This window comes from Bos mutus, chromosome 17 (assembly GCF_027580195.1).
Source record: "Bos mutus isolate GX-2022 chromosome 17, NWIPB_WYAK_1.1, whole genome shotgun sequence".
Lineage (NCBI taxonomy): Eukaryota > Metazoa > Chordata > Mammalia > Artiodactyla > Bovidae > Bos > Bos mutus.
The window spans coordinates 26211431-26238791 of NC_091633.1; the positions used below are offsets into that span (position 1 = coordinate 26211431).

General features: G+C 45.5%; 1 protein-coding gene across 4 annotated transcripts in view; it reads right to left on the reverse strand.

Moving 5' to 3' along the window:
- Positions 1 to 270: 270 nt before the first annotated feature.
- STX2 (syntaxin 2) overlaps positions 271 to 27361 on the reverse strand; it is a 76517-nt gene continuing 49426 nt past the window's right edge. For 2 of the 4 annotated variants that reach the window (XM_070386340.1, XM_070386336.1), the window contains 2 exons: positions 7995 to 8069; positions 271 to 300 (listed from right to left, as the gene is read on the reverse strand). In XM_070386340.1, coding sequence (XP_070242441.1) covers positions 286 to 300; positions 7995 to 8069 — 90 coding nt within the window. In that variant the 3' untranslated portion in view covers positions 271 to 285. Of the gene's footprint in view, positions 301 to 7819; positions 8070 to 27361 lie in introns of those variants that run through there. The other 2 variants (XM_070386339.1, XM_070386335.1) reach the window with 2 other exon arrangements.

The following is a 27361-nucleotide window of genomic DNA, read 5'->3' on the forward strand; positions in this document are numbered from 1 at the left end:
TGCAGCTAAGACAAAAGTGACCTTGATAATCCACCAAAACAATGCTTCCTATGTGAATAATGGAAGGTTGAGATCCATGTTAGATTTGAAACTTACCCCGGGTTTCTGGTACCCTGAACAGACCCCTCCTTCTCTCCCATCCTGGTAGGCCAGCCTGTGCTGTAGGGAAGGCTGCACTCACATTTGTTTGGGCTTCCTGCAGACATTGCTGCTGGTCATCTCTGCAGTCACAGCAGCCCCCGACTCAGACAGCCTCAGCAGCTGCTCCCCATCAGCAGGCTCCTGTCATAGCCGCTCTTCCTGTGGTAGAAAAACCAGAGTCCTTCAGAGCACAGTGCCTGGACCATGAACCACAGGGCAGCCTATCTGGGAACTTCTGTGTGCATTTGTGGAGATGCTGAGGGAACAGTGTTGTGCATTACACAACAGACACCTGAGTCCCCTTCTGCTGGAGTAACAAGTTTCGAGAGATAGACAGGGAGTGGGGAGAGAGATGGACCCCTTCCTGGATGCAGGGAGAATTGAGCCACCCCCAAACTCTACCCATAAACATTATTCCTACCACTGGCTATTCCAAGCTGCAGAGTGGATTCCCAGCGGGAGAGACTGAATTTCCTTGCCCTCTGTGTGTATCTAAGGATCAGCCTGGTCTCTATTTAAATTCACTTCCCTGGTGGCTCAGCAGGTAAAGAATCTGCCTGCAATGCTGTAGACCAGGGTTTGATCCCTGGGTCGGGAAGATACCCTAGAGAAGGGAAAGGCTACCCACTACAGTATTCTGGCTTGGAGAATTCCATGGAAAGCATAGCCTGGCTGACTACAGTCCATGAGGTCTGCAAAGAGTCGGATACGACTGAGTGACTAACACTTTAACAAGGCATTTACTCCATCGAAGAAATCCTTTGCGGATCTCCCTGGGCACCCTGCACTGCTCTGGGTGCTCAGAATACAACTCAGATGAAATCCAGGTCCCTGCTGTCACGCGCCTATGTCCTCAGGGCAGGGAGGCGGACCACACACAGATACAGAGATCAGGAACCTAGAATGCGGGTTGTGATGGGGCGACAGAGACACCCGAGACAGGTAAGTGGACAGACAGAGGTGGGTGAGGATCAGGAAGTTCTCTCTGAGAAGATGATAGTGGGGCAGAAACCTGAGGCCAGGGAAGGAACAACCTAGACCAGGAGCATCCCCAGGTGGGGCACAGCTGGTGGGAAGCTGAGAACACACCTGGCCTGGCATGGTGGGGGGAGGGGGCGCACAGAGCCCAGGGCTGTCAGAAGAGGAAGGGACTGGGGCCAGGGAGGGGAAAGGAGCCAAGCCGTGTACACTTTTATTAGAAGTGGCAAGAGCTCTTCTTTTTTTTTTTTAAGATTTTTTTAATGTGGACCATTTTAAAATTCTTTATTGAATTTGTTACATTATTGCTTCTGTTTTTATAGGCTTTTGTTTGGTTGGTTTTTTCTAGCCATTCAGCATATGGGATCTTAGGTCCCCTAGCAGGGATCGAACTCACACCCCCTGGCTTGGGAGGCAAACTCTTAACCACTGGACCGCCAGGGAAGTCCAAGAATTCTTCTTTTTCTCTGAGTAAGATGCCAGCCACTGGAGGTTCTGAGGATTAACTGATGTCCTCTGCTTTCAGACAGTCCCCCTAGTTGTCTCAGGCGGGAGGGCTGTGCCCACAGGCTGGAAAGTCACACATCCCCTTCTCCTCTGTTGACTGTGAGTTTAATAACAGCCATGAAAGAAGCTGTTGTAGAGAGAAGGAACTTAGGGAAGAAATAGGCATGGTTGCTGGGGCTCCCACGTCGAAGTGACAAGGTAGGAGAGTGGGGGAAGGATAAGGAAATTGGCATTTCCCCAGCATCACTGTCTAGCTCCAGCAGAGGATCGGGGAAATGGCTAGAACCCAGTGGCCTGTTAGTCTCCTGGCTCAGCCCCTGTTTTCACATCCGCTAAGATATTCTGCTCAGACCCAAAGTTCCCAGAGATGCAGTTGCATTGGTTTTATCTTCCTTCTACTCAGAGCATGTATTTTTCTTGAGTGTCTGTTGAGAGTCTTTTCCAGTGTCTGGAATTGCTCCAAAAGTTTATAGAGAAAGTCTCCTGATGCCTAAACCACGCAAAGCACTGATGACCCTGAAGGGGACTGGATTGGGGATGTTTCAGGCTGTCTTAGGCATCAGTGAATCATTTTCACCTCCTGATAGGCTCACATGAAAAGATATTTGATAATATCCCACCCAAGAGCAGAGGCAAGGAGTAGAGAATGAGTTTGTGACTGTGGTTTTCATTGGCTGGTGGTGGTTTAGTCGCTAAGTCGTGTCCGACTCTTGCGACCCCATGGACTATCACCTGCCAGGTTCCTCTGTCCATGGGATTCTCCAGGCAAGAATAGTGCAGTGGGTTGCCATTTTCTTCCCCAGGGAATCTTCCCAACCCAGGAATCAAACCCAGGTCTCCTGCATTGCAGGCAGATTCTTTACCAAATGAGCTACAAGGGAAGCCCTAAGTCTTTTGTTGGTTGGGGAAATCCTATTAGGAATTTCAAAACTGTGTGTGTTTTCCAAGCACAGAGAGGGTCCCAGCAGTGAAGCCAGTGTCAGTTTACCCAGAAAAGCAGGAAACCCTGTAAGCTAAGATTAAATGTGCTGATCTTGCTCAGATAGTGCTTTAGTATAACAGCTTGAGGTTGAAATCAGAGTTTGCAAAGTCAGATGCCTACAGGGAGCAAATTGACTAAGGGTGAGAAACATATGTTCTCAATACAAATCCTTATCTTCTGACTTTTTTTAAATTTTATTGAGGTATAGTTGATTTGGGCTTTCCAGATAGCTCAGTTGGTAAAGAATCCACCTGCAAAGCAGGAGACCCCAGTTCGATTCCTGGGTCAGGAAGATCCGCTGGAGAAGGGGTAGGCTACCCACCGCAGTATTCTTGGGACTCCCTGGTGGCTCAGCTGGTAAAGAATCCATCTGCAGTGTGGGACCTAGGTTCAATCTTTGGGTTTGGAAGATCCCCTGAAGAAGGGAAAGGCTACCCGCTCCAGTATTCTGGCCTGGAGAATTCCATGGACTGTATAGTCCATGGGGTCACAGAGAGTTGGACACGACTGAGTGACTTTCACTTCACATAGTTGATTTACACTGTTGTGTTCATTTCTGCTATACGGCAAAGAGACTCAGTTACACATGTAGACATTCTTTTTCATATCCTTTTCCATTATTGTTTATCAGAGAATATCCAATGTAGTTCCCTGTGCTATACAGTAGGACCTTACTGTTTATACTAGTTTGTATCTGCTAATCCCAAACTTCCAGTCCTTCCCTACCCTTCTCCTTGGCAACCACAGGTCTGTCTATGTCTGTGAGTGTGTTTCTGTTTTGTAAATATGTTCATGTGGTATTTTAGATTCCACATATGAGTGATCTCATATGATATTTCTCCTCTGTCTGACTTGCTTCACTTACTGTGATGATCTCTAGGTCCATCCACGTTGCTACAAATTGCATTATTTCATTCTTTTATTCCATCACATATATGTACTTTGAGTCCCTTTGACTGCAAGGAGATCAAACTAGTCAATCCTAAAGGAAATCAGTCCTGAATATTTATTGGAAAGACTGATGCTGAAGCTGAAGCTCCAATACTTTGGTCACCTGATGCGAAGAACTTACTCATTAGAGAAGACTCTGATGCTGGGAAAGATTGAAGGCAGGAGGAGAAGTGGATGACAGAGAATGAGACTGTTGGATGGCATCACCAACTTGATGGACATGAGCTTGAACAAGCTCCAGGAGTTGGCGATGGACAGGGAGGCCTGGCATGGTGCAGTCCATGGGGTTGCAAAGAGTCAGACACAACTGAGCAACTGAACTGAACTGACTGATGTATCACATCTTCTTTATCCATTCATCTGTCAATGGACATTTAGGTTCCAACTTTTAATAGAGACAAGCGTATTAAAAATATGTCACTGTTAGTAGAATGGATCTGAAGGGTATCACCACTGGGGGGTACTGATCTCTGACTAGTCCCACATGTATATAGTCTAATGTATATAATCTGATATACATTAGATCAATTCCACAATCTTCCCTCCTTTTGATAAATAAACCTACAGACTGTCCCCAGCTAGCACTCAAGCCTCCTTTCCAAAGACATGGCTTACACTCATCCACTCCCCAAGCAGTCTGGAACTAGAAACCTGGGACTCTTGAACAACACAGAATCAGCTACCAGTACAACACTGTGATCCAGAACTTATCTGACCATTCCAGGCCAGATCACGCAACCTGCAGAATCAAACAGAGCTAAACAAATGAAGTGAATAACTACATCCTTCCAGAGCTATCAAGTTCCCTGGAGTGAGCCTTACAATGCCAGAGGTTCTTTCCTTGGAATGTGGCTAATTGGGGGCGCTAAATATAAACATTCCATTTTGGTTAATTTTCCATCTGGGATTTCACATTCTATGTCTACAAGAGCTAGGAATTCTAGAAAGCGATTCCCTAATTGTCAACACCTCACAAAGGGGAGGAAAAGAAACATGATTTTGGGGTCAAGTGAACCCATCCAAGTGAGAAGCGGTAATTGAGAGTGTTCAAGCCCCACCAAAAATAATCCCATTTAACTTCAAACTATGCAAAGCAAACAATGCATGGTCCCTGGTTGAAGTCCTTCTTGATAGTTTCTAGGGAAAAACTTAAGAGAACTAAGGGGGACTTGGCCTTTTAAACCTCAGTTGATGTCACAGCAGCTTTCAGCTTATAGACCAGCAGCTATATAATTTGACTCATCCTTCAGAAAATCTATGCACCAAAAATTCAGATCCTAAAGCTTCTAGGTCAGATCCTGTAGAGTAAGAATATCACATAGATGGGAAAATTTCTGGGTTTTAGGGGTAGATCGATTGACAGTAGCATAAAGTGCAGACCAACAGACTGTAGGCTCATAAATCTGGCCTACCTATTGGTTTTGTAAATAAAGTTTTATTAGAACTCTCATTTGTTTACATATGTCTCTGGGTGCTTCCATGCTATAATAGCAAAGGTGAGGAATTGCAACAGAGACTATACAGCCCGCAGAACCTAAAATATTTACTGTCTCACCCTTCACAGAAAAAAAAATCTGCATCCCCTGGTGAAAGTTTTCCAAACTTTTTGATCAGATACCCCTACTGATAAAAGAAAGTTATAGAGCTGTCACAGGAGTGGGGGAAGGAAAGAAGGTACAATCTGTTTGTAGGACATATGTTAAGTTACTCTTAAAAATGCATTCCAATATGCATTAGATGCAGACACATACTGTTTGATTCCACTTATAGGAGGTACCTAGAATAGTCAAATTCACAGAGTCAGAAAGTACATTGGTAGATGCCGGGGCTGGGGAGTGGGAAGGGGGAATGGGGAGTTAGCGTTTGATTGGGACAGAGTTTCAGATTCAGTTCAGTTCAGTCGCTCAGTCGTGTCTGACTCTTTGCGACCCCATGAATCGCAGCACGCTAGGCCTCCCTTTCCATCACCAACTCCCGGAGTTCACCCAGACTCACGTCCATCGAGTCAGTAATGCCATCCAGCCATCTCATCCTCTGTCATCCCCTTCTCCTCCTGCCCCCAATCCCGCCCAGCATCAGAGTCTTTTCCAATGAGTCAACTCTTCGCATGAGGTGGCCAAAGTACTGGAGTTTCAGCTTTAGCATCAGTCCTTCCAAAGAAATCCCAGGGCTGATCTCCTTCAGAATGGACTGGCTAGATCTCCTTGCAGTCCAAGGGACTCTCAAGAGTCTTCTCCAACACCACAGTTCAAAAGCATCAATTCTTTGGCGCTCAGCCTTCTTCGCAGTCCAACTCTCACATCCATATATGACCACAGGAAAAACCATAGCCTTGACTAGATGAACCTTTGTTGGCAAAGTAATGTCTCTGCTTTTGAATATGCTATCTAGGTTGGTCATAACTTTCCTTCCAAGGAGTAAGGGTCTTTTAATTTCATGGCTGCAGTCACCATCTGCAGTGATTTTGGAGCCCCCCCAAAACAAAGTCTGACACTGTTTCCACTGTTTCCCCGTCTATTTCCCATGAAGTGATGGGAGTTTCAGATTAGGAAAGTGAAAAATTCGGGAGAGGGATGGTGGTGAAAAACGCACACCAATGTGAATGGACTCAGTGCCACTGAACTGCACAGTTACATATGGTTAATGTAGTATGCTTTATGTGACTTTCACCAATGTTTTTAAAAGATTGTTTTAAGTTATGGAGCATGTAGCCCTATTATATGGATGAGTTATGGGATGTGTATATAGCTTCAAAGTGCATGCATGCTAAGTTGCTTCAGCCGTGTCTGACTCTTTGCCACTCCATGGACCATAGCCTGCCAGGCTCCTCTGTCCACGGGATTCTTCATGTAAGAGTCCTGGAGTGGGTTGCCATATCCTCCTACAGGGGATCTTCCTGACCCAGGAACAGAACCATGTCTCTTGTCTCCTGCTTTGGTAGGTGGGTTCTTTACCACCAGTGCCACCTGGGAAGCCCAGCTTCAAAGTATCTCTCCACAAATTATTTACTAACTGTAAAGGGGAGGATATTAATAGTAACCTTAGTGTGAAAAATCTCCAACAGATATTGCCTTATCCAGGCAACCAAATTAACATCACCAGAAGCAGGACAAGTCAAAACCACACGTGTCCTGGATGATGCCCTAAGACACCACATCAGCATTATGTGAGCAGCAACCACACCAAGAACACAAAACTGAATAGAATCTCGAGGAAACATCAGCAAACCTGAATCAAGGGAGAGTCTTCAGGGTCTGTCAAGGTCATGCGAGGCTGGGAGGGACTGGGGACTGTTCCGCATTAAAGGAAGATCAAAAGATGCGATGGCAACTTACAACATGTGATCCTGGACTGGATGCTGGGCCAGGAAAGAAAGTGACTGTTTAGGGTATTATGGGGCAATTGATCAAATCTGCATAGGGGCTGTGGATTAGTACTAGTGGTTCATCAATGTTAAATCTTCACATCATTGCACTGTGGTCTTGGAACAGGATGTCTTTGTTCTTAGGAAAAAACATGCTGAAATAGTTTAGGACAAAAAGACAATGTATCTGCAATTTACTGTCAGTTAGATGGTTCTGGGGGAAATCTCTCTCCCTGTCCCACCATGTGTGTGTGTGTGTGTGTGTGTGTGTGTGTGTGTGTGTGTAAACAGATGATTGATAGATGATAGAGAAAGAGAAATAATGATGGATGGAGGATAGATGGACAGGTAGATGGACAGATAGGTATATAAAAAGATAAAGAAATGGGGGAAAAATACAAACAATTGATGAATCTGAGTAAAGGATATGGGGCTTTCCAGATTGCACTAGTGGTAAAGAATCTGCCTGCCAATGCAGGAGATGCTAAGAGATGCAGGTTCAATTCCTGGTTCAGGAAGATCCCCTGGAGGAGGAAATGGCACCCCACTCCAGCATTCTTGCTGGAAGAATCTCATGGAGAGAGGAGCCTGATTGTGTGTGTGTGTGTGTGCGTGCATAAATAGATGACTAATAGATGATAGAGAAAGAGAGATGATGATCGATGGATAGACAGATGGAGAAATAGATAAAATGATCAAGAAATGGGAGCAAAATATAACAATTGATGAATCTGAGTAAAGGATATAAAAGTATTCTTTATGCTATTCCTGCTGCTTTTCTGCAAATGTTAATTATGTCAAAATAAGAATTTTTTTAAATGCAGAACAAAAATACCCCAAAGCACCCCCAAGGACAGAGCTCTTATTTTTGACTCATTCCTGGCAGCTCAGGCCCTCTGGGTTCATTTATTTTCAGGCCAGTAATACAAAGTGGATTTACCCTGAGGTCTCCACGCTGTTCCCTCAGGCGCCCCCTTCTCATCGCCCAGTTACTGGTTTCTGGGTCCCCGCCCAGGATGGCCTCCCTCGGCACCTGCTGCAGGGAATGAGTTTCTCCATGGAATTCATGACCTTTGGAGTGGGTGGAAAGCAGGCTTGTAGAGTGTGTTGTCCTTTTCCCAGATGAGACACAGCACGGCAGTTCTTCTAAAACAAAGGAAGAGAGATACTGAATGTTGTGCAAATTTTGGTTTGACCAGTGTGGCTTATGCTGCTAATCCTTTCTAATATCCATTCATCCCTTTTTTCTATATAAACAGGATACTGATTAATTTAGGTTGCAATTTACCTAGACTCTGTTCGAGGTAACCATGTTATACTGCTCTGGCCAACAAGCAGTGCTGATTGGGGTCAGGAGGGAAGAGTTCTGGAAAAAACATTTCCTTTCTCTTAAAGGGGAGTAGATGAGATTAGTGTTATCCTTCATTCTATTTCTAGTCCTGAATACAGATGATGGCTGGAGCTGTGGCAGCCATTTTACAATCATGAGGAAACCCCCAGGAAACTCAGAATGACCGTCCTGATAGCCTTGAGTCATTAAATCATGGCCAACAACTGTATACTTCTCATGTGAGAAAAAAATAAAGCCTTATTTGTTTAAAACACTGTTAGTTGTGTATTCTATCACTTTTTTCAAACCAATTTTTAACTGTCATAAAAATAAATCTTATTTTCCTTTTTGTATCTTAGGCTCCAGAGAAGAGCTATGATAAAATATACTGCATTCTATTCTCTTGGGGGTCCCTTCCTGTTCTCCCTCCCACAGTAATTTTCAGTTAAACTGTGGGCTTAATTCTTCAGTCCTGATTCAGACAAAGCTCCCATAGGGAGTGTTCTCTGCATAAAGCTGACGATTCTTACTTTTCTTCTCCAAACTGAACATTTTCACTTCTGCTTAATTATTAATATGCTGCAGATATATTTAAGATGCGACCCCAGCATAAAGTATATTTAAAACTCGAGCAAGGATTTCCATTACACTGATAAATAAAGGATGAGTTGCTCCAGCCTGCCTTCCCCTGACTGCTCAGCTGCTCCCACATGCTTCTCGCCTTGCTGGCAGCTCTTCTGCCTGTTTGTCCAACCAGCTGACAGGATCATCATAAGGATCATGCTCAGAGGAGTTATGAGCCCAGGACTCCACAGGGAATGGCAAATGTAAACAATAGCCAAGAGGCTATGTGTGAAGATTCATTTATCAAGACAGATCCAAAGAGGAAGACTAGTTCTGGAAATAGATTTTCCCCAGCCTGACTCAGGACACAGAAGAGTGTCCAGCCTCTGTTCAGAAACACTAGCAACCAGACTCCATAGGCTGGAATAGGACAAGCCAACAGATTCGTGGGAGCAGAAACGGCAAAGAGACACCGAGCACCAGAATAAAACATCAATGTGAATGTTGCTCAGTCAATAGCTAATTTCTTGTAGGTCAAATACAGCTGCAAAGTATTCATCTGGGTTAAGATATTATGATACAAACAAACCTATCTACGGGACAGAACAGATGTACAGACATAGAGAAAAGACTTGTGATTGCCAAGGAGGAGGAGAGTAGGGAGAGGGATAAACTGGGAGTTAGGGGCAATGGCACCCCACTCCAGTACTCTTGCCTGGAAAATCCCATGCATGAAGGAGCCTGGTGGGCTGAAGTCCATGGGGTCGCTAAGAGTCAGACACGACTGAGTGACTTCACTTTCACTTTTCACTTTCATACATTGGAGAAGGAAATGGCAACCCACTCCAGTGTTCTTGCCTGGAGAATCCCAGGGGACGGGGAGCCTGGTGAGCTGCCGTCTGTGGGGTCGCACAGAGTCGGACACAACTGAAGCGACTTGGCAGCAGCAGCAGCAGACACAAACTATTAGTATTACATTTAGAATGGATAGACAACAAGGTCCCACTGTACAGCACAGGGAACTATATCCAGCCTCCAGGAATAAACTACAAAGGAAAAGAACATACAATAAAAATGTATACATGTGTATAATTGAGTCACCTTGCTATACAGTGAAAATTAGCACAACATTGTAAATCAACTATTGTTGTTGTTGTTTAGTCTTAAGTTGTGTAAAACTCTTTTGTCACCCCATGGACTATAGCCCACCAGGCTCTTCTGTCCATGGGACTTTCCAGGCAAGAAGATTGAAGTAGGTTGCCATTTCTTCCTCCAGGGGATTTTCTCTATCCAGAGATCAAAGCCATGTCTCTTATTTCTCCTGCATTGCAGGTGGATTCTTTACCACTAGCACCGCCTGGGAAGCCCCAAACAGTACTTCAATTTTACGAAGAATATGTATTCTTGATTCAGATATATATATATATATGTATACACACACACATATATATGTAAATCACTTTGCTGTACACCTGAAAGTAACACAACATTGTAAATCAACTATATTTCAATAAAATTTTAAAAAAAAAACAGAAAAAAAGACATTATAATCCCAAAACACCCAAACAATTGGACATTTCTCTAGATAGATTACAGAGGACAAGATGCCCCTGAAGCTTTGTAATGCTTTTATCATAGATTGCACAGAGATGGCCATGGAAGAGTGGGGGACAGAATGGGTAGCTCCCAGTAAAAGCAGAAAAAGAGCCCAGTGCATCGGGTAGAGCAGGTAACATTGCACAGAGATTCCTGTGGCACCAGGGAATGGGCATCTCCACAGAGGTCTGGTGGTGGATGATGGATTAGGAGGACAGGTCTCATTGAAAGAGATCCAGGGCCACCAGGAGACGGGGATCACTTAGAAAAATCTTGAGGACACCAAGGAACAGGCATCACTTAGGGGAATCCTGGGGACACCAGAGGAATGGACATCACTTTATCAGATCCTGGGACACCAGGGGAAAGACATCACTGACAGCAATCCTGGGAGGATCAGGAGGTATAACTGCATCAGATGCATGAAAGATGTTTCCACAGTTAGCCTTGGCCTTGTACAGCCTCTGCTCCATTATAAGACGACCATGCCCTTGGCAGTATCCTTTCCTTCAGCCCAAACCCCAGAGTGAGACACCTGCAGGACACCCCCGAACCCTGAGCCTGAAGCAAAATTGTCCACACATGCCCAGTCCACTCTGCTGGGCTTCACTTGACCTGCATGCCCCAATATGAGAAGCCACTTGCAATCTTCTGTGACTTGGAGACCTGGGAGTGTTTGTTACGCAGCAGTTGCTGACTGCTAGCTCCCACCTGCTGAAGACAGGCTACCCATGTAGTGGAGGGGAACAGAGAAGTCTATGATCTGTGCTCAGGAACAACAGCCAATTTGTGCAGCCTATTAATTCTATCTGCCTTTGGAGAGAAAGAAAATCATTATACAGTAACTTGAGAGATTTTATGCTTCACATGAGAGGGCATCCCATTATACTTTCATAGACTTGAATATCCATGTTTATCAATAACATTTGTCTACAAATGCAAGGTAACATAATAATGTGCTATGAGCTGGTTTATCACAACCGAGTCAGTGCACGCCCCAGCCTGCCTTGGTTGTTTCTCAGGGGGCCTGGGAGGTCTCAGTCCCACACAGAGTCCTGGTTAGTCCTTGCTTTATAAAATCAGACAGACAACCTTCAAAACACACAGATGTGTATATTTTATTTCCTTTATTTGATGTCAAGGACTCAAGGATTTATTTTTCAACTGTAACATATACTCCATTCCATTGTACAAGCATTTTTCACTTAAAGTCTCAACAATACTGAAAAAAATCAGAAGCTCAGTGGGAAATTGCTTTTCCGAATCCTATTTTCTACTATTTCAAACTGGAGAAGTTATTACACGTTACACATCCACCCAAATGCTCCAACAAATTTTATAAGTGTAGCTTTAAAAAAAAAGTAAAATCCCTATATATACATAACAACCTGTCCTGGGAGCAGGTAAAAATCTTACAGCATCACTTGCTGACTATAAGACAATTCATACAATTGTCACAAACAGTTGTTCTGGATGCCGTACCCCCAGGATATCTGAGATTCATGGCTCTTTGGTGGGCAAAAGGAAGCCTTTCCAAATATCTTGACTTTGAGGCTCTACTGCTGCTGCTGCTGCTGCTGCTAAGTCGCTTCAGTCGTGTCCGACTCTGTGCGACCCCACAGACGGCAGCCCACCAAGCTCCCCCGTCCCTGGGATTCTCCAGAACACTGGAGTGGGTTGCCACTTCCTTCTCCAATGCATTAAAGTGAAAAGTGAAAGTCAAGTCGCTCAGTCATGTCTGACTCTTAGCGACCCCATGGACTGCAGCCTACCAGGCTCCTCCGTCCATGGGATTTTCCAGGCAAGAGTACTGGAGTGGGGTGCCATTGCCTTCTCCGTTGAGGCTCTACCACTTGTATTTTGAGAGAAAGTAGAAACTTTGTCCATTTAGCAATTTGTTTAAAATGTCATCTTGAATTGTGGGATCAAAAATGTGTATTTCTCTTTAGATACATATCTGAGAAGAGATCTATTTATATCATATATGTGTGTTAAGTTATACATTATATATTAATATATGCATTGTTCCTGTTCTTTAGTCACTAAATCACGTCCAACTCTTTGCAACCCCATGGACCGTAGCCCACCAGGCTCCTCTGTCCATGGGATTTCCCAGCAAGAAGAATGGAGTGGGTTGCCAGGCCCTTCTCCAGGGAATCTGTCCGACCTAGGGATCAAACCCAAGTCTCTTGTGTCTCCTACACTGGCAGGATTCTTTACCACTGCACCACCAGGGAAGCCCAGTATATGCATATGCATATATAATGAAGTTTGATATTAAAAACCAACAAATGTACTTCAAGTACATGTATATGTACCACTTCTTTACCCATTCACCTGTTGATGGACATTTAGGTTGCTTTCATGTCTTGGCTATTGTAAATAGTGCTTGATGGCACCTGAGTTCTCCAAGTACCTGAGACTTTCCCGGGTCAGGCTGTCCCTACCAGCACTTGCTGCAGCTCGAGACACTAGCTACCCTCTGGCGCCACCTACTGGTTCTCTTCCCCTTTCATCCCAGAATTTCCTTGCACTCAAAATCAAGAAGAGATTTTGAGCGGGTGACCTTCTCTTTATATTGATTGTGGGAATGTAGGGGTGACATTCTGATTCCTAAGGTGGTGCATTTGTGCTTGGACTTCCCTGTTGGCTCAGACGGTAAAGAATCTGCCAGCAATGTGGGAGATACGGGTCCGATCCCTGGGTTGGGAAGATCCCCTGGCTAAGGGCATGGCACCCACTCCAGTATTCCTGTCTGGAGAATTCCTCCGACAGAGGAGTCTGGCAGTCCATGGGGTCGCAAAGAGGTGGACACGACTGGGCGACTTTCACTTTCACACATTTTTGCTGGACATTTGTAGAAAATACAAAAACAGCCCAAAGACAAGCCCCAACTATAAACAAGCCTCTCCCACCCATAAAGCCCCACTTTGAAAGAACCATTGTTCATATTTTTAGTACCAACCTTTCTAGTTTATCTTGTGATATTATTTTATTATGTGTATTTTATGTATATTATATTTACTATATGTATCTTCTCTATACATGTTACATTAGGGGAAGATTATTGTTACTTTATTCTGTTTTCCCTAGAGTCTATTCTGTAATCTGGTTGGTTCTACTTAATTCACACTTTCCCTTAATCCATGATGTTTGAATATTGTCATCGTTGTAACCATCTGTAACTTATGTATTATCTGCCTCCCATTATTTAATATTTCACTTAATTCTGCATGATTTTCTTGGATATAAAGCTGCTTGCTCATCTTTCATGCTTTCACAGCAATTTATTCCTGGGAACAAAACATCTAGATCCACCAACTGTAGGCTTTTTCATGGCTTTGGATTCTCTTTGTCTAATAGCCTTCTGTGTGTGTGTGTGTGTGTGTGTGTGTGTGTGTGTGTTGTGCTTAGTCGCTCAGTCTTGTACTACTCTTTTGTGACCCTATGGACTGTAGACCACCAGGCTCCTCTGTCCATGGGATTCTCCAGGCAGCAAGAATACAGGAGTGGGTTGCCATTCCCTTCTCCAGGGGATCTTCCCAAACCATGGATCGAACCCCTATCGCTTATGTCTCTTGCATTGCAGGAGGATTTACTGTCTGAGCCACCATGGTAAGCCCAATTGCCTTCTGCTGCTGCTGCTGCTAAGTCGCTTCAGTCATGTCCGACTCTGTGCGACCCCACAGATGGCAGCCCACCAGGCTCCCACGTCCCTGGGATTCTCCAGGCAAGAACACTGGAGTGGGTTGCCATTTCCTTCTCCAATGCATGAAAGTGAAAAGTGAGAGTGAAGTCACTCAGTCGTGTCCGACCCTTAGCGACCCCATGGACTGCAGCCTACCAGGCTCCTCCGTCCAAGGGATTTTCCAGGCAAGAGTACTGGAGTGGGGTGCCATTGCCTTCTCTGAATTGCCTTCTAGGAAGTACCAATTTGCGTTCCCACGAACAGCGCCTCTTTCCCTACCTCCTCACCAACGTTTGGCAGTATCATTTGTTAAAAATCATAGCTAACATGGTATGTAAAACAATGCTAACTCATTGCTTTAATTTGCTGGAGTCAGGGTTGGGGAGGTGGTGAGTGCTGCTCAACCACAAACCAGCTGTTTGACCAGGCCAGTCAACTAATTTTTCTGTGCCTCAATTTCTTTGATTGTAAGAATCAGATTGTACACTTGGACACCTCCTGGCTTGTGTGAGCTTGGGATGAGCCCATATGTGGAAAGCCCAGAGGACAGCGGCTTATATACAGGACAGTGTAAATATCGATGGGGAAGGGTGCACCTCTCAGGAGTTTGTTCATTTGGACCCAGTTTCATTACCCTGAACTCATAGCAGCTCTCTTGAAACAGTGTTATTTAATTGTGAGCAACTTTGGTTGCTATGACTTTTACCATTAGGAAGATTTGATCTACATTTCACATTTTACCCAAATGGGTGTTTCCCTGGTAGCTCAGATGGCAAAGAATCCCCCTTCAATGCAGGGATCCAGGTTTGATTCCTGGTCAGGAAGTCCCCTGGAAAAGGAAATGCCCCTCCAGTATTCTTGCCTGGGAAATTCCATGGACAGAGGAGCCTTGCAGGCTACAGTCCATGGGGTCCCAAAGAGTCAGACATGACTGAGCTATTAACACTTTCACTTTATCCAACAGAGTAGAAAAGATTTTAGGAGACTAACATGAGTGGGTAATTTTCAATTGTATGGTCTTTTGGAGTTTGAAAAGCTGCTTCCAATTTTAAAATAATAATAAGATTAATTGATAGATGGGTAGTATAATGGATAAAATTATGTTAAACCAAACACAGCAAAATGCTAATTTTAGAATCTAGATGGTGGGCAGACCTATTCTGGTGGCACAACTTTTTCACATTTCTATGTGTTTGAAAAAATGTTTTAAAAGTTGTTGATGGGGAGAACTGCTTTTTTGACATTATTTCATTTTTTTCACTCTCTGACCAAGCAGATTGCTGAGTCTCTTTGTCTTGATCTGTCTTTCTTGTCTAAGTTCTGAGTGTCGGCGTCATGGGGTCTTGCCTGCAACTCTTCCCCTTTGTACATTAGGTTCCTCAAGCAAGACTCATGGCTCTGGGGCTCAGTTACCCCTCCTCCCCTGGCACCTCCCCTCACATCTCCAGCACCCACTCCTTCAGTGAGGGCCACCCTGACTCTGACAGCCCTCCCCCCACACACCTGGGTGGTAACTCAAGTTCAACCATTCAAACCCAGGGGCACAGTTACCATCAAGAATCTCAAGTTTTATACACACACACACACACACACACACACACACACACAGTGGAATACTACTCAGTCATAAAAAATGAAATACTGCCATTTTCAGGAACATGGATGGGCCTAGAGATTATCATACTCAGTGAAGTCAGTCAGAAAGAGAAAGACAAATATCATATCATTTATATGTGGAATCTAAAAAATTATACAAATCAACCTATTTATAAAACAAAAACAGTCTCATGGACACAGAGAACAGACTTGTGGTTACTGAATGGAAAAGGGGAGGAGGAATAAATTAGGGGTTTGGGATTAGCAGATACACACTACCATATATAAAATAGGGGATCTTCCCAATCCAGGGATTGAACTCGGGTCTCCTGCATTGCAAGCAGATTTTTTACTGTCTGAACCACCAGCGAAGACTGAGATAAACAACAAAGGAACCATATGCAGTATCTTGTAATAACCTATGAGGGGGAAGAATCTGAAAAAGAACATATACATGTGTATAGGGCTTCCCCAGTGGCTCAGTGGTAAAGAATTCACCGGCACTGCAGGAACTGCAAGGGGTGCAGTTTCGGTTCCTGGGTCGGGAAGATCCCCTTGGAAGAGGGCCACGGCAACCCAGTTTCCAGTATTCCTGCCTGGAAAATCCCATGGACAGAGGAGTCTGGCGGTCTACAGTCTATAGGATTGTAAAGAGCCAGACACGACTAAAGCGATTTAGCAAGCACACACACATGTATGTAGGTGAAGTGAAGTGAAAGTCACTCAGTCGTGTCTGACTCTTTGCGACCCCATGGACTATATAGTTCAAGGAATTCTCCAGGCCAGAAGACTGGAGTGAGTAGCCTTTCCCTTCTCCAGGGGAACTTCCCAACCCAGGGATCGAACCCATGTCTCCTGCATTGCAGGCGCATTCTTTACGAGCTGAGCCACGAGGTATGTACGTATAACTGAATCACTTGGCTGTACACCTGATACTAACAAGATATTGTAAATTAAGTGTAGTTACATTTTTAAAAAGAGCCTCAAGTTCTCCCCCATCCAGCCCCACTCCAACCCTCTCCTGCAGCTCATGTGCTGGAGTTATTTTATTTAGGTGGGCTGAGGGGCATCCCAGCGCTAGCATGGTCTGCGCTGCTGCTTCTCCAGACCACTTCCCCTCAGTCCACAAGAATAACATAACCCCATCACACATCAGCACTGCAAGCACTGGGTCCAGTCTCTCAGGACATGATATCACTGAAGAATCCAGGTCACCCTCTTTCACCACCTGGCTGACCTCAGCTTCCCCCGAGGGAGAATTATTAACAAGACAGCGGCCAGGGCAGAGTGAGTCCGGAGCACAGGTGGTTTGTTTGTGTGGCTTGAATGTTGGGAATTCCACAGGGGCTCAGACCCCCTCAGGGCCTGCGGACAAGCTCATCACTAAATCATTGGCTCCTGCTTTGGTCACCTAGGTATCCCTTTCCCCATGGCCCCCCTCCCCATTTCCAATAGGATTAGGAGAAGCCACTAAGCATTGTGGGAAACTCCCTCCCGTTGCCTTCTCAGGAGGCCGCGATTATGAAAGCCCTGGCCCAGCGTTTTATTCCACCTATTGACCAAAGAGTCCCCTGCTGTCTTGGGATCCTTCACAGGGCTGAATAGGCTCCAGTTTACAAAAGCGGTCGCGGCGGGGATGTTTTCCACGGTGCCGTCCTACAGGTAACCATTGTCTGCGGATTATTCATGTACTGCGAGCTTTGGAGGCCTGAAGTCGGAAGGGGCCCGCCTTCACAAACGATGATAAACAGCTCTTAAAGGGTCGCACAGGTCAGCGAGAAATGGGATTTGATTGACACAGATTCTATTGACCCAGGGTTTTTAAGAAAACAGTTGCCAAGGAGAAAAAGAAGCCACATTCCACAGCTGGGCAAAGAGCCTGGACTCAGGGATTGTGACAGAGCGCCCCCTGCTGCTCAGTCAGGGCTCTGCAGACCATGAGAGCAAATCGCAGCGAAAACCCAGGAAGACCCAGAGGCTTATGCTATATAGTAGTTTCTCACTGGTTATCTATTTTGTATATAGTAGTGAGTATATGTCGATTCCAGCCTTCCAATTTATTCCTGCTTCTTTCCCTCCGGTAACCACACGTTTTGTTTTCTGCATCTGTGACTCTGTTTGGTAAATTTAGTTCATTTGTGCCATTTTTTAAAAAGTCCACACATAAGCAGCATCATATGATATTAGTCTTTCTCTGCCTAAGTGCATTTTTAAGACCACATGAGCTGTGGCTGTTCGACATCCCTGGAAGAGAAGTTCCTCTTGTTATTTCCCAGGACAACGTGATGGGCCTGCTCCCGGGGCATTGATGGTTTGAACAGGTTTCCCAAAGGTAACTTTTGGTCAAAAAAGTTGATCTGCAGGTGTTGTCATGAAGCTTCAGTACCTTCAGCTTTTGAGATAAGCAACAAATGTGGAGTGTGACATGTCCTCCTGGAATGGACCCCCCGCCCCCACAGAGGGTCAGCTCCATGTCCTCCATGGGTACAGTGTCAGCACCCTAGAAGTTTCCCCGACTCCACAGGCACTGGGTAACCCAACATCCTTCTTACCCGTGGAGAGACTAAGGCCCAGAGAAGAGAGCAGAGTCAAGGAAAGATACCATCGTTGGAGTGACAATGATGGAATGAAACGCGTCTCAGAATTTATGAAAACTAATCATTCAGCTGAACTCAATCAAGCTTATTCATCAACGGAGAAGGTAGTGAAAGAAGCAGGTGATGTCATCTGGAAGTGTATTGTTCAAGACTTGTTTCTTTGAGAGAAAGCCAAGCAACTCCCTGTTCAAATGAAAATACATCCCCAGGAGGGTTTTCAGCTCCAACGTAGCCAGGACCCCATCCCAGCATGGAGACACCTGGTCCTTCATCCCTGATACCCAGCTGGTCCCCTGGTTCTGCCCAGTGCCTCCTTGTAAACACATCTGTGTCTCTCCTTTCCTCCCAAGCCCATGAATTCATCTTTGGCAAGACCCTCCACAGCTGCAGAGAAGAGGTTCCAGCCTCTGCTTTTACAGATCATACACAGAGACCTCAAAGGGGAGAGCCATCACTGAGAAGGTCAGCGGCATTGTCTGGAAGAGGGCAACGTGGTCCCCCCATAAGGACCCAGGCTCCTCGTCAGCTTCTGCGTGTTGCTTCTCTGTTCAGTGGCTTCCCACGACCTGTCATGTGGACATCTCACCTCCTCCCTCTGGCTTCTCTATGAAGTGTGGGGCTAAGTGTGAAATGGAAGTGCAGAACAGAAAAACTGGCTGTTAGAGGCACTAAATTATAACACTGCCCCACCTGTGTGGCGTCCCTCTCAACCCATCATGGTGTCTTATTTTTTAGTCTTTTAATTCATGATTATTATTTTTTAATAAGGCTTGACAATGCTGGACCTGTAGGAGACACAGGTTTGATCCCTGGTAGATAGATAGATAGATAAAATGATAAAGAAATGGAGGCAAAATATAAACAGTCAGTGAATCTGAGCAAAGGATATAGGGTTTCCCAGGTGGCACTAGTGGGTAAAGAACCCACCTGCCAATGCAGGAGATGTAGAAGATTCAAGTTCAATCCCGGGTCAGGAAGATACCCTGGAGGAGGAAATGTCAACCTGCTCCAGTATTCTTGGCTGGGAAATTCCATGGACAGAAAAGCCTAGTGGGCTACAGTCCATGGGGTCACAAACAGACACGACTGAGCACATGCATTGCTATACATTGTTGTGCTAATTACTGCTGTCCAGCAAAGTGATTCAGTTATACAACATATACACATTCTTTATTATATTCTTTTCCATTATGATTTATCACAGGATATTGAATATATTTCTTGTGCTGTACAGGACCTTGTTGTTGATCAGAGCATCTTTATTTGCTATTTAATGTCATGCTTCCTGGGACATGAAAATACTCTCATGGTGAGAACAGGTCTGCACAGGTTTGGGAGGTCTTGTCCTGTGACTCAGCACGCAGCCCACTTTCCACCAGCCTCTAGACCTGGCCAGGTGCAGGAAACTCAGTCCCCCTTTCCACGGACCCAATGACCCAGCCTACTCTGGACGGTGACCCCTTAAATGTTGGCATCCTCCATGTTGGGGTGCACTTGGTACCCAGACAGGGGGCAGGTGAGGGCTCACCCTCCAGCCACTGCCAGGCCCCCCTGAGACCCTGCAGTGTGCGTGCACCTGACCCTGACACTCTGTGCACAGCCCAGCCCCCAGGGGGCCACAGGGCAGCAGGCTGGGCATCACAGAGTGGGGGTCGGTAGGGAGGGGCCAGGTGTGCAGAGGCTTCCCTGGTAGCTCAGTTGTTAAAGAATCTGCCTGCAGTGCAGGAGACCTGGCTTCGATCCCTGGGTCGGGAATATCCCCTGGAGAAGGGAGTGGCTACCCACTCCAGCATTCTTGCCTGGAGAATTCCATGGATAGAAGAGCCTGGCGGGCTACAGTCCATGGGGTCGCTAAGAGTCGGACACAACTGAACGCACAGGTGTGCAGGGTGTTGAGGGTGAGGCGTGGCCACCTGAGAACCCATCCAAGGAGGCAGAGGGACCACCTGAGGGCACGGCAAGCGCGCAGCAATCACTCCATTGTCCCATCAGACCCCACAAGACACCCACTCAAGGACAAAATGACTACAAATTATAAGATGGCAAACATTATGAGCTAGGTTGTCTCCCTAGATTTCATCTGTCAAAGCCCTAAAACTCAGGGCCCCCAAAATCTGATATTATTTGCAAATAGGGTTCTTGTGGATGGAATTAGTTAAGATGAGGTCAATCTGGAGTAGGGTGAACCCCTAACCCAACATGACTGCTCTCCTTATGAAAACGGGGGAATTTGGGCACAGACAGGGTGCAGGAAGGAGACTCATGAAGACATGGGGAACATGGGGGTGGGGAGGGAATGGGCCATCTGCAGGCAGGGGAGAGAAGCTCAGGACAGTCTCCCTCGTGGCCCCAGTAGGAGCCAGCCCTGCGGCATCTGCACTGTGAGAGGATTCATTCCTGCTAGTTAAGCTGCCTAGTCGGCAGTGCTTCGTCACGGCTGCCCCAGGACAGACAAAGAGACTGCGGCGTGTTGAACCCCTAGTGCGGGGCCTTCTGGGTTTGGGGCCTCTGGTGACCACATGAGTCTTACCCAGGAGGCTGCTGGCTTTTGAGGTTCCACTAGTGAAGGTCTCCTGATTTTTCCTCCTGAGCATGCATTTCCCCTTTTCTACTAATGGCCTTCTGATTTGAGGGAGAAGGCACCCCCAATATGCTGTGTGCATTTTGGGGGGTTTCCCCAGCTCTGGGCACCAGGATGCCCAAGTGGCATCACCATCCCATCTCTCTAGCCAGCTTAGCAGGCACAGAGATGGGAAAGCGACCCATGACCTGGACAGTGCATGAATTCCTGGGAGTTTCTCTCTCTTTTTAAAAAAACTTTATTCATTTATTTTTGGTTGTACTGGATCTTTTGTTACTGTACATGGGCTTTCTCTAGTTGCAATGAGCAGGGCTTACTCTCTACTTGTGGTGTGCAGGCTTCTCACTGGGGTGCCTTCTCTTGTGGCAGAGCCTGGGCTCTAGAGGACAGGCTTCAGTAGTTGTGGCACACGGGTAGCTGCCCCTCAACATGTGGGACCTCCCTGGACCAGGTGGATAAGAATCCACCTGCCAATGCAGGGGACACAGGTTCGATCCCTGGGCCTGAAAGATCCCATATGCTGTAGAGCAACTAACTCCATACACGGCAACTGCTGAGCCGTTGAGCCCTAGAGCCCGAGCTCTGCAACAAGAGAAGCCACCGTAATGAGAAACCCGTGCACCACAACCAGAGAGTAAGCCCTGCTCCCACAACTAGAGGAAAAAAACCCTCATGCAGTCAAAAATAAATAAATAATTTTTTAAAAATAAATTAAAAATTAAAGAAAAGTATTTTTTTTTTAAGTTTGTGCAAGATGGAGAGAAACTCAAAGTAGGGTGGAAAAGAGAACACTTGTTGGATGCTTACTATCTGCACCCTTCAAAAGGATTCATATTTTCAAAATCAATCCTTGCCCCCTCAAGGAAGGGACTATTATTAATATCATTAGCTCTGATTCATGGATGGGTCAGTCTAAGGAAGGTCCACTCTAGCGGACTCAGGCTGGCACAGGGTTGGAGAGGAACAGGTTATCAAGTTCTGCTAACACTCTTTGCTGGAAAGTTCCATTCAGATTGATATCTTAGCAGCTCCTTATTCTCCACCATGGGTCTCATTGATCCTGCCACCAATACAGTATCTATTTTATTACTTTGTCACAGCACACTTCAACGTTATTTATGGGAAATCCTTCCCTTATATTTCTTTTTTGGCAGAAATGTCCTTTTTAATCTTCCTAGATGAATTTGAGATACATTGGGCAACATTTTCAGAACTAATTGGAGGAAAATTTACTCTTGAAATATTGAGTCTTTCCACCCGGAATTATGATGTCTATCTTCATTTATTTAAAAGGCCTTTTACATCCCTTGTGAGACCTCAGTTTTCTTTAAAGAAGCAAACCTCTCCCTTTGCATATTCAAAAAAAAAAAAAAACCACCTGTCTTAATACCTGTGTTATAAAGTCAAAATGGAAGATACTAACCTGTTAGAAATGAGCAATAATGAAAATTGAGATGAAGAACAATCATACCTATAAATTCTGAGCCCCATAAATATCAATCCTCTGATTAAAAGGATAAATAAATGAGTCATTTCTGTTTATCTTAGGTAAATATGTCATTTCTGATAGGTTTTTTAGCATTCCGAAAAGGACTCCTGACAATTCCACATGACCCCCTCCCCAGGCAGGGACCACTCCCCTGGGCTATGTGACATCACTAAAATGTGGAACAAGCTGTGGCCTGACAGCAACCCAGCAACCAGGACCCTCAGCAAACTCACTCAGCTCCCAGGCTCTTCCTTGAGGCCATGATAGGCTTCCCTTCCTTTCTTAAGGGACAGAGGACCTGCACCCAAGCCTGGGGCTGTCTGCCATCCCCTACCATGGCCAACACTCAGTGTGCCCTGTAAGAAACTAGTAGACAAATGAATGGATAAAGAAGATGTGGTACATATAGACAGTGGAATATTACTCAGTCATTAAAAAGGAACAAAACTGGGTCATTTGTAGAGATGTGGATGGACCTAGAGACTGTCAAACAGAATGGAGTAAGACAGAAAGAGAAAAACAAATATTGTACATTAATGCATGTTTGGGGCTTCCCAGATGGCTTAGTGATAAAGGATCCACCTGCTAGGCAGCAGACACGGGTTCAATACCTGGGTCAGGAAAATCCCCTGGAGAAGGAAATAGCAACCCACTCCAGTATTCTTTCATGGGAAATTCCATGGACAGAGGAGGCTGGTGGGCTACAGTCCATGGGGTCACAAAGAGTCAGACACAACTGAAGCAACTGAGCACACACACACCGCCACGTGTAAGATAGCCAGCTGGTGGGAAGCTTAGCACAGGGAGCTCAGCTCGGTGCTCTGTGATGACCGAGAGGGGTGAGTCATGTCCTCAGACAGCCCTGCCCTGGCGTGGCCTTGGCTCTGACCTTCACCATACCTGGCCACTCTCCCTCCCAGCACCAGGTTTCCATTTCCCCACAGCCTCTGTCCCACTCTGAAAGGGTGTTGCCCTGGCTGACTTGCCCACGGTCAGCCTCCCTCTCTGGACCCCCAGATCAAGGCAGGAGCTCCGTCCACCTTGCCCAGGGCTACAGCCCTGCGTCCAGAGCCAGGGTTGGAAATACTGCTGGCTGAGCACCACCAGCAAGCAGCCCCCTTGGTCATTTCAGTCCCGGAAGGGATGCACATTGTCTCTGCCGACAGCCTTCCTCTATCTGGGCTTGAAACCAGGGGTAATGATTCATCAAATCCACTTCACTTGCCTTCACCGATCAAGGTCATGTGTCTCCTCCAAACATCATGTAGCCTGAACAGTAAGATGCTGCCCTGAATGGTGCCCCAGGAATTTGGAGTCAGCTGTGTTCAATTTCGAGCTGAATCTGGTTAAGACTGGCTAGAACCAACCACCCTCCAACTGGGCATGTGTGAGTGTCGCTTTGTGACCTTTTGACAGCGAGGGCTGAAAACTCTGCCCTCAGATTGTGCTATCTTGTTCAGTTGCTCAGTTGTGTCCAATTCTTTGTGACCCCATGGACTGTAGCCTGCCAGGGTCTTCTGTCCATGGGATTCTCTAGGCAAGAATACTGCAGTGGGTTGCCATTTCCTCCTCAAGGGGATCTTCCCGACCTAGAGATCAAACCCATGTCCCTATTTGGCAGGCTGATCCTTTACCACTAAGCCACCTGGGCAGCCTGATGGTGCTAGGAGCATCTGTTTTTGAACGTTGCTTAGCTTTGCCTGCACAGAACCACGACGATGCCCATCTTTTCAATCACCTTTCCCCACACTCCCCACACCTGGTACCACCCAGCTGCTTTATTCTTCATTCCTTAAGTGCTCCAGTCCCTCACCTTCCGGGAGGAGGATCTGAGACCTGTTCTTTTGTCCCCTCATTTAGCTGCCTTGCAAACACACCCTTTCTTTGTCGCAAACCTCGGGGCTCATGTTTTGACTGCTGCACATCGGGCGATGGGCTCTTTGCCATCAGGCAGCACATGTTTTGTTCCTGGCACAGTCCTGGGTGCTGGGTAATGGGAACTGGCGACATGACAATGGCCACAGAGAGAAGCAAAAGGGACTTGCACCATGAAGGCCAGGACGGTGGCCCTGCAGGCAGGAGTGAGTGTGTGCAGACTCCTCCAAGTAGGGTCTGCGCCCATCCACTGGCCTCACCCGGGTCCCACTGCTCTCGGTGGTTTACAGCTCTCTCCCGAGGTCTTCAGGCCCATGTGCATCCCTAACCCAGAGTGAGGACGGGAGACGTGGCCTCTGAAAGGTGATTCCCAGAGAGATTGTGAGGGAATTTCAAGGTGCCTGGGAAAGATCTTCCAAATACCTCCAATTATGGTGAGACAGACCCGGGTGGTGCCTCCAGAAAGACTCAGGACAGGGGAAAATGTTGGGTGTCACGTGTAGCTACAAATATGTGGGAAGATTCAGAGACCAAGAAGTTTTAAACCAGTTCCTACTGTAAGAAGAAAACATATATATATATACATATACACATAAGCATATACATACATATAAACATATATATGCATATACATACATATAAATACACATGTATACATACACAAACATAATACCATACACATAAATGTGTACCTATACATACACATGCAATATGTATACACTATATGTAAAGAAAAGAGGTTGGGTTTTCACCAGTAATCCCATTCCTGGGCGTATATCCAGAGAAAACTCTTAATTTGAAAAGACACATGCAACTTTATATTCATAGAAGCACTATTCACAATAGTCAAGATATGGAAGTAACCTAAGTGTCCATCAAAAGAGGAATGGATATTATGATGGAATATTACTCAGCCATAAAAAGGATGAAATAATGCAGCAACATGGGCGGACTAGAAACGATCACAGTATTTCAGATAAGACAAATATCATATGATATCATTCATATACAGAATCTAAATAAATGACACAAATTTATTTATGAAAAACAAATAGATTCACAGACATAAAAAAAAATTATGGTTACCAAAAGGGACTTGGCAGGAGGGATAAATTAGGAGTTTAGGATTAGCAGATAGACACTACTATATATAAAATAGATAAACAAGGATCTTACTGTGTAGTGTAGGGAACTGTGTGTTATAGTAAACTCTAACGGAGAAGAATATGAAAAAGAATATATACATACGTATCTATGTATACCTGAATTATTTTGTGGTTCACCAGAGACTAATACAATGTTGTAAAGGCAAAGATACATTTCTCTGTCACAGGAAATCCTGTCCAGTGGCCCCTCATGCAGCCCTAGGGAGCCAACACTTAATTCAGACCCCGCCTGAGTGGGCTTTCATGGAACTGGGGAGGAGAGTGATGAGACTCAGATGCTGTGTTTCAGGGTGTCCTGGGTCAGTTCCCTGAGCTGAGCCCATATTAATGCATTTACGTAGAAAGCCCATCTATTCACAGGCATGATTCTGATGTCTATGTGTGCCCAAACCAGGAATTCCTCCCAAACTGAGAACAATCATACTTGGATTTTTTTTTTTAAGAACTCAATGGGAGAGAAAGTACAAGACAGCAAGAGGTTAAGAGAGGCCTGTTTACAACCTGAAAGTAGAGAGTTATTTTATTTGGTGGGAATGTTTAGGACTCCAAGCCCGGGAGACAACATCTCAGTAACTCTGAGAAAACTGCTTCAAGGAGGCAGGAGGCTATACACAAGTCTGCAACAAGGGGAGCAGGCAGTGAACATCAAAGATCAGGTATCAAGTGAAGGAATTTAGCATTCTATGTATGGGAAGATGGAAGCCTCTGGGCTCCCTGAATTCACTTCTTTCCTATGCACCTCAGCTACCTGGGGCCAATCATGTTTCCTTGTTCACCTTGCTTCTTGCAAGGCTGCTTGTTCACCAGCTCCTCAGCAATCACTGTGAGGGGTGGAAGCATCTGCTGGATCGCAGTTTGGGTAGCCCCCATTCACATTTGGAGGCCAGAAATCGCTGATGGTAGTGACATTTCTTGTTTATTGATGCGGTGGGAGATATTTTCATTTCACAAGCCTAAGGGTTTCCCTCCCCCTTTGATGTCTTGCAAGACAAGATACTGCCCAGGCATTGACACTCAGGCTGTCAGTCCTTTGAAGAGGTGGAGAAGAGGATGTTCTCTGTGCTCTTTTTTTGTTTGCTGTCTTTTTTACTGAAGTATAATTGATTTACAATGTTAATTTCTGCTCTAAAGCAAACTGATTCAGTAATACATATATATATATGTATGTATTTTCCATATTCTTTTCCATTAGGGTTCCATAGACACTGAATATAGTTCCCTGTACTATACAGAAGGAGGACCTTGTTGTTGATCCATCCTATATAATAGTTTGCACCTGCTAGCCCCGAACACCCAGTCCTTCCCTCCTCCCAATCCCTTGGCAACCATAAGTCTGTTCTCTGTGTCCACGAATCTGTTTCTTCTGTGTCAATAGGTTCATTTGCTTTTCTAAAACTGACACAGACTTGTAATTAACATAATACCATGTCTGTGTCACATCCAACAAAATTAATCATCATCTCACAGGCACTCCATAGTCAAATTTATCTGATTAGCTCAAAAACATTTACCTTTGATTTTGCTCAAATGAGGACCACAGGTTACACTGATGTTTATTTCTCTGAACTGTTCCTTTCCTACAGATGCATCAACCTTCATTAATCAGAAATATATCCAAAGAGGGACTTCCTGTTGGTCCAGTGGCTGGGACTCCAAGCTCCCAATGCAGGAGGCCTGGGTTTGATCCCTGATCAGGGAACTAGATCCCACATGACCCAACTAAGAGTTCGAATGCCACAGCGGAGACCAGGTACAGCCAAATAAATAAACAATGCAAAAAAGAGAGAGAGAGAGAAATGCATCAGAGAGTAAGCAAGCAGGATTTTAAACAAATGAGGGTCCTAGCAGGGTGAGGGGAGTGGGATTAGAAGGCACTGCCTGCCCCCCATTGCCCCTTTCTTCTTTGCAAATAAATAAACCATCCCTTGGAGGGTCACAAAGACCTTGGTGAATCTT